Source organism: Elephantulus edwardii, unplaced genomic scaffold (assembly GCF_000299155.1).
Source record: "Elephantulus edwardii isolate Elephantulus edwardi_28Jun2011 unplaced genomic scaffold, EleEdw1.0 scaffold00039, whole genome shotgun sequence".
Classification (NCBI taxonomy): domain Eukaryota; kingdom Metazoa; phylum Chordata; class Mammalia; order Macroscelidea; family Macroscelididae; genus Elephantulus; species Elephantulus edwardii.
In genome coordinates this window covers 15,094,656-15,103,073 of record NW_006399789.1, presented here as the reverse complement: position 1 = coordinate 15,103,073, position 8,418 = coordinate 15,094,656, and the positions used below count along the sequence as shown (strand labels likewise).

Below are 8,418 nucleotides of genomic sequence, written 5' to 3'. Positions count from 1 at the left end.
GGCACATAACAACAACAAGTATACATCTGGAAGCTGGGCAATAACTAAAAATAGAGGCTGTACTGATGCTTTTGAATAGTGGTGCTGACAAAGAGCATTAAATACATCTTGGACTTCCAATAGTACTCCTTAGAGGCAAGAACGGTGAAATTTCACTGTACATACTTTTGGCTCACTGTCAAGAGGCATCAGTTCTTTAAAAAGGCTTGGGAAAGTAGAGGGTCAGGGAAACAGAGGAAGACCTTCAATGACTCAACAAGATGGATTACATGCTGACTATAACAAAGTCATATTTGAACATGAGCATGACTGTAAAGATGGTGTAAGAAAGGGCAAGATTTTAAGCTCTTCTCACATGGTCATTATGAGTTGTAGTTGATAGTATCTAACAACAACAGTCTGCACTGTACACTCCCGAATGATCTTCTCTCTCTCTCTAATGCTCTGTTGTTGTCTGCCATCGAGTTGGCACCTTTCCATTGTTGACCCTCCAGCAAGTTTTCAGAGGCAGTAAATCACATGGCTGAAGATTGCCCATCCTTTTCCCGTGGAGCATCTGGTGAACTCGAATCATGTGCCTTTGAGATTGCAGGATAGCTTCTTGCCACAAGGCCACCAGAGCTGCCAAATGGTTTCCTGAGAAACTAAAAATTTATATAATTCCTTCTGTACCTACAATTCAACACATTGTATATCAAACACATCACAGGCACATTATACCCTACAGAATTTCTGTTAGATCTTACTCATTTCAACATCAACACTTGTGAATTCTAGTAAGACAAACACAGGAACAGAAAAGTAAATTGACCCTCCAGTACTTGATTTCATCAAAAAGAACCAGATTACACTTTACCTCTATCATGCATCGAGTTCTCTCTTGCTGAAATCTTTGTAAAAATGGTCCTACAAGATGGTATACATACAGCAACTGGAATTCTGTCTTCACTATAGGAAGAAGTACGTCAACGAGAAATCTAAAATTTTAATACAAACAAATAAATCTCTTAGGACTTAAAATCAACTGAATTATTTCAACTTTGTTAATACAGCCTGCCCAAATATATGTAAAACTAAAAATATTTTTATAATTTTCTTTCACGTGTAGTAGTAAAAACAGTTCTTCCAAAATTCTTAGGAAATTTAAAATCTATTTAAGGAAAACAATCAGAAAATAGGTTACTTTTAGTTATTAAAAAGCCTTGGGATATATTCTGGAAAAAAGTACTTATTTGACTAAGCATCCAGAAACTGTTAGAAAACTAGACATCAGATTATAATTTCCTAATATAGGTTTTCCAAATAATTCTAAAACTAGAGAGCCTCTCTGATTACCTTGAACGTCTACTAAAACATTTTTATTTTGTAAATTTTTTCAGGAAATTAAGACATATTAGTTCACTCATATATGAGATTAAAAACAAAAGGTCAATTTCTTAAAGATGTCTTCACTTACTTTGGAATGAGCGAGAGCTGCCCAATGCTAGAATGGTGCCACACAGCATGGGCTAGAGCTAAGGTATAACTACAGCTCATCTCGGAGTAGGACTGATGACAAGCCGTGAAATCAAAGAGGCGGAAGGGATAGCCAACCCATTCTGTCTCGGACGTCAAGCTGGGACTGCTGATAACACTCACAATTCGGTCATGAAGGACAATCCAATATGGCTCCTTTAAATCAGAGGAAAAGTTCCTGAAAAATATCACTTATCCAATATTGAGCTCCTAAACAGAGAAAATATTAGTGCTTTCTGTTTTTAGGTTTTCTACTGCCATAGCTTGGATCTTTGTGAGAAAGAAAATTTTGAAATCCAGCTGAGAGGTTTCTTAAGAAGTCAAATTAAGTTAATAATAACCAGGACAGAAATAAGTTAGAGGCTCCATACGAGTTTTAGTTCAACTCCTTTGTATTTTTGTTAGGTACCATTGAGTACAACTCACAGTGGTCCTATGAACAAGACTTAAACCCTGTCCTATCCTAGCCATCCTCATAATCTTTGATACACTCAAGTCCATTGCTACAGCCACTGTGTCAATTCACCTGCTTGAGTGTCTTCCTTTCCTTTGCTATCCCTTCTCTTTTTCAAGTATGATGTCCCTCTCTAAGGAGATGAAGCTTTATCATCGGAGCACTTCTCTGAGATATACCTGTTTTTTGTTTTTTATTATTATCATTAATTTTAATGAAAATTTACAGAGGTTTTAAATTTCCACTCATTCACTGTTGCACTTTTCTCCCTGCCCACCCCTCCCTTCCAGTTTGTTCTTCTCTTTGAAAAGTAAAAGAAAAATTCTTTGATTGTTATACAATCCCTCCCACCAAGTCCACTCCACTATGCAGCCTTCGTATTGGACTCTTGTCATGACAATACCTAATCATATATCCCTTTTAAACAGTTCTCTCTCTAATCTGTTTCAATGCAGTATACATAACCTATCCTATCATTCTCAGTCTCCCCCCAACCCTGATGTCAGTCTTGTTTTTACAACAGTTGCACTATGTAGTATTTGTCCTTTTGTGACTGAAATATTTCACTCAGCATAATATCCTCCAGGGTCATCCATTTTTAATAATATTTCATGAGTTCCTTGTTTTTCAATGTAACATAGTATTCTCCAACATCACAGCTCAAAGACCTCAATTCTTCTGCCAACTTCATTCATTATTCAGCTCTTGGATGCACAGCAAATGACTGAAAAGACCACGGCCTGACTCAGGCACACCTTAGTTCTCACACTGATATCATTGCCCCTCAATAATTTGAAGAGGCTCAAGTGCAGACATTCTCAATGCAATATTTCTCCTGACTGGTGGTAGCAAGTGTACTGATTGTGGATCCAAGTAAGTAAGATAAATCATGGACAGTTTCACGTTTTCTCTCCATCTATCATGACGTGGTCCAGTGGTAAGGAATTTTGTTTTCTTAACATTTAATACCAGATTATCTACTATACAATAAATTGCTTCTAACTATATTTTCTAGTCTGATGGTATTGTGTACAAATGTAATTTAGAAATTACTATTATGCTTTAGAAATAGTCAAAGAACTGCATAATCCAGTAAATTTGAAGAACACTGAGCTAGAAAACAATTCTGAAACTTACAGATATCACAATAAAACAACCAAGTGAAATACATTTTAAAATTGATAGGAATAAAATCTACTTAATGTTTGCAAAACTGACTTTCACCAGGACAGAATTATTATTTGTTAAGCCATAGATAAAAATGAATTTTATAAAATATGTGGTACAAATTATACAAAGGAGGAGAAGTCACAGAACAGAGCCTTCATAGGAGTCCAAGAAGTCAGGCTGTCCTCTGGCCAAGAATAAGTAGAGTTTGGGGAGGGTGATATAAAAAAGAAGGATTCTAGCATGATGTCCTCTTCGCTAACACATTAGAAATGATTTATACAAGTCTCAAAAAGCACTTGCATGAGCAAAGTCTCTACACAGCTAAAATGACAGCAGATTATGATGTAAAAACTATGATAGTAGATATATTCAGATTTGCTGCAGAAAAACAAGAAAATGGACACTGTATATTCTGCTGCAATAATACTCTAACAGACATTGAAAATATGAAGCATTCATTACTGTGTATGTCATTTTCTCCCTCTAGGATACATCTGCATTTTATTATTAACTAGAATTACTCACTGGTAGGGCAGTGATGATCAAACCAATTGCATTCATCCATGCTGTAATGTTCTCTCTTGGCACTAAAGGCTGGCTATAAGTGAGGGGGGAAAAAAAGAAAATATTATCTAGGGTTCACAATGGATCGTATTTGAGAACATATATAATTCAGCAAATGACAACAGAGATGCTCCAACAAAACTGAAGTAGACATTTACTGAATAAAAAGTCAATACTCAAGTTTAGTTAAGGTGTATTTGTGTATATAACACGTATATAAACACACACACACACGTTGCTAGGTGTGACTGAGTGAAAACAGACAAACCAAAGTCTTCCACCTCTGTCCAGGGCTCTCTCTGTATCACTTGTTCTATGACACCTGTGCTACTAAAACCAAGTTCAGGATCATAGGTCAACTACTACTCAATGTTTATCAGTTCTGGATCACATGTCCACCCAATAATGCTGAAAAATAACATTCTTTTTACAAATTATCAGTGACTCTTATTCTATGAAACCAGATACGTACCTTTTCAGGACGACATTCAGAAGAGCATTTCCCACATCTTTGCCTGACACAGCCAAGGCCATGAGCTCCACACATGTAACATGCAGAGCATGGGCAGCTGGGTTGGGAAACTCGTTGAATCTCCAGTCACAGTTTGGGAATGGGCCAGGAGATTTGCCAGCCATAGGTGCAGACCATTAAAGCAATAACGCAATAACTAATTATTTTGAGGTTAATGACTCACATTTGTACAGTGCTTTAAGTTTTAAAAACATTTTACATGTAAGCATCTGATTATCAATTTATCCACGTATGACCCCCAAAGAAATATGTGCCTAAGGTCTGAAAGATTAACAAGTAAATAATATAAATAAAATATAAATAAGCTTGACCTGACTGAAGTCTATTAATTACAGCCATTTGGCTAATCATTGGCTACAATGATTGATGATTGCTATTGTAGGTGGGCTGGTGTAACTGTGGCCTATAGATATATTCAAGATGTCCTTAAGCTTTATCAGCCGTTTTTATTAATAACTGTTGTCGTCATATGCTGTTGAGCTGAAACTAACTCATAGCTGACCCTCCAGTGGGCTTTCAGAGGCAGGAATATGCATGGGAAGTGAATGCCCATCTTTACCCCTTGGAGCAGTCGGGTGCCGTTGGGTTGGCAGCACAGCTTCTTACCAGAACTCCTTTATTAATAACTATAGTGAGTTAATAAGAAATTACTTCATAATGAACAAGTCTTTTCTTTATCCAATAGATATGGCATGGTTATTTTTTATATCATATACCACTGAGTTAGAACTGACTCATAGCTAACTCTCCAGCAGGTTTGCAGAAGCAGTAAATTGCACAGGAGTTGACTGCCCATGTATCTCCCTCAGAGAAGCTGGTGGATTCAAACTGTGCTTTTGGGTTGGTAGTGCAGCTTCTTCACATGGAGCCACCAGAGTTCCCTGGCACGGTATACAGTCATACTAAGTTGAGTGTGCTGTTACCATGTAACATAAAGGCAGTGAAGACAAGAAAAATAGTAGTGAATATAGTAGTGATTTTCATTAAAGGAAAGAGATTATGGTTTAAATAAGTTTCTGAAAACACATTCTTTGTTCTTGTGCTACAAATTCCCAGCAAATTCATTTTTAAAGACATATTTTTTAACAGTAGTTAGTCTATCTTGGCATGATGTTGCTGATTAAAGATTTCAAAACCTTTACAAAAGTAAAACTAAAAATAAGCTTTGAAAACAGATGTAGGAGGACATTACTTTGGAAAGAAAATGTTATCAAAAAATCAAAACAACTGTGATTTCTGGCAAAGATGGGAAATCAGGATAAAGGATATTGTCTACCAGTCTGCCAATTAATCTGCAATAGTAGGCGTCCTCCGGTATCCAGGGATTGTCCTCTCGGGCGTTCATAGCACACTTCAGGTAGGTGTCACTCAGACACCAGCCCTGCGGCCGGTTATCCTTGAGGGAGCCAATGATCGAATGGACAAGTTTGCGTTTGAGGTCCGTGCGGTTTCTCAGGTGCATTTCATAATAGTGCAGTGTGTTATACAAGTAAGTCACTGGACGATCTGCCAAAAAGGGGCAAACAAAATCACTGTATTATTTATCAGAAAATTAATGCTCTACATTCAAGATAACTGAATTTTTAAATTTTTTTTTTAAACCCAACAATACAGAGAATGAGCAGAAAGTCACATGGATCGCTCTGAGTTGAATTCACTGACCGGAACCTACGAACCACATGTTAAGATGTTACTTGCCTATTACTGTGTTTTATCTATTCATTTGTTCAAGATATGAGTTCCACACTTGCAATGAGTCATAACTGACTTGACAGCAACTTAAAAACATTTTATAATTCATGGCTCAATCCCACAGCACTTTAAAACATTTTTATTTTAAGGAAAAGAAATAAAACCATAAATCAAAGTATACAAAAAAGCTTACCATGAAATTTATATAAACCTCCTAGGTGATCCAGCAGAGTTTCTAGGGATTTGGATACTGGAAGCAACTCTAAAAATCTGTGGATTACTATATCAAATACTGGAAGGAATCGAAGACACACATTTCCAAAGTAGATGGGTAGATAGGGGGACTGGATCTGGACTGGAGGATCAACCTGTTCTGCCAGGCCCTCAAAATAGAGCTTCTCTGGATATTTCTGTGGAAGAGAGAAGATGATAAATGTTGAAGACAACGTTTGTCTTTTGAGAAAGAGCTGAACAAAGAAAAAATACTGCTTACAAATTTATTTTTTAAGAAAACATTTTCAATTATACTTTATTATAGTTCAATTTGATATGGGTTAAAAGTCTATAGACTTTTCAGTTTCAATTTATTTTTAACAGAGATTCTCAAGAAATTTAGTGAATTAATTTTCTCTCATACAGAATAGAGAGTAAATAGTAGAACTGTAAGAAAATACAATGATCAATTAGCCAAACAGTCAAGTATGGCGCAAAATGGATGGTCTTAACCACTGACTGGAACGTACCTTGTGATAATTCATGTGCTTGGTGTGCCAGTCATTTTGTAGCCAATGTTCTGGGGAGTTTTCCTTTACAAAGTCACTTACTCGATTTCTAAAATCATTTGGCTTGAGTAACAGCAACTGAATTATGAAATAACAAACCTGGGCTTCATTTCCTTCATGGCTACGCATGGCCTTGGAAGAACAGAAAAATCATACAAAATGCTCAAAATGTGCATGGCTTGCACTATTCTCTTCCACTTTATAGTCTAAATTTTAATACAGTTTTATCTCATATTATCACTTACCTATATGGCTACTCCTCCCCAAACCAACTGCTCCGCCATCTAAGCCATAACTGGGCCCATCTTGTCTATTTTTGGCTCTCAGCATTAATTCTGCCTGGTATATGCATCCCTGCTTTTTGAAATTTAATCCATCCTTCAAGATGCTTCACAAAAATAGATATGTTCTCTCATAATGTGTGGCAGTATTTCCCCTACAGCTCTATCTTACTCTTTTTAAATTTATTTATGGATTCACTTTATTTCTCCTACGAGATTATGATATTTATTTTGAAGCTATACAATAAAAATATTAACTAATTGAGTCATTCCAAACATAACTATTATTAATATTAAAATATATGCAGCATTTTATAGCCTAATTCAATGTCTTAATATTTTGCCAGAAACAGACATCAAAGTCAGGGGTAAAAACATTTGGGAAGCCAACAGAAACATTGAGTTTACCAATATGGCTAGGATGTTCAAAATGAACATGTTAGTATGCAAAATGAAATATAGGGACATTTTACGACTGCCTGTAAAGAAACCTGAGAATGAATGCAAAAACTCTTAACTGCTTATACTTTGTCTTGTTAAGCTGTGTAGCTTCTGTGCACAGAACATGGTATTTAATATTTACTGAAGAAAGAAATAGGGAACTCTGTAGTGTCTTAGGGAAGTGATAGCAATGCTTAGCTGTAGTATAAAACCTTAGAGTAGATAAATCAGCACAAGGTCTAGAAGTGACAGTTAGACGGAAAAGAAAATTATTAAAGCTTATAAACTTAATCTTACCAAGCAGAGAATCAATCTGTCCAGTGTAACAATGTTGTACTTCCAAACCATATCATTAAGAATCTCAATGCATTTGTTGAGTTGTTGACCCCCAGCTGATGTAGAGAATTCATACACCAGGAAATCTGCAAATGTTCTCACATGGGCTACCAATGCCCTGGCTCCAATTCTCTCTAATACTCTGGAAGGCAGAAAGGAAAAGAATAAAATTTTACTGCTTTATGTATTTAACAGTTTACCAAAGGGAATACTGATCTAGAATTTTTTGGCTTACCTATAGCCAATCTGATTAATATGATCTGTCTCCAAAAGCATTTTCCAGAGAAGACAAAGGAAGAGAGGAGGAGAACCTTGCTTAGAAAAGTGGGTAATGATATCATTCTCATTGTTCATGGACTTCCACTTCCGATACTCCTCCTCTACGTTCTTTTTCAAATTAAAGCGGCTTTCCTGGGGCACATTATTTTGTTTGAAGAATGTCTAAAAAACCAGAGATTTATTTCAGTAGTTAAATAAAAAAAGTATTACATATGGCATTAAGAAACTGGTTGTATAAATGCCCATCAACAAACGAATGGGTAGAGAAGCTGTGGTATATCCGCACAATGGAATACTATGCTGCATTGAAAAACAAGGAACTCATGCAATATTATTCAAAATGGGTGACCCTGGAGGACCTTATGCTGAGTG

General features: G+C 36.2%; 1 protein-coding gene across 2 annotated transcripts in view; it reads right to left on the bottom strand.

The window, feature by feature from the left end:
* MED23 (mediator complex subunit 23) overlaps positions 1-8,418 on the bottom strand; it is a 59,866-nt gene that overhangs the window by 5,394 nt on the left and 46,054 nt on the right. For both annotated transcript variants that reach the window (XM_006884990.1, XM_006884991.1), the window contains 9 exons: positions 8,003-8,208; positions 7,729-7,909; positions 6,671-6,841; positions 6,121-6,337; positions 5,505-5,741; positions 4,176-4,341; positions 3,665-3,737; positions 1,457-1,671; positions 857-977 (listed from right to left, as the gene is read on the bottom strand). In XM_006884990.1, coding sequence (XP_006885052.1) covers positions 857-977; positions 1,457-1,671; positions 3,665-3,737; positions 4,176-4,341; positions 5,505-5,741; positions 6,121-6,337; positions 6,671-6,841; positions 7,729-7,909; positions 8,003-8,208 — 1,587 coding nt within the window. The remainder of the gene's footprint in view (positions 1-856; positions 978-1,456; positions 1,672-3,664; positions 3,738-4,175; positions 4,342-5,504; positions 5,742-6,120; positions 6,338-6,670; positions 6,842-7,728; positions 7,910-8,002; positions 8,209-8,418) is intronic.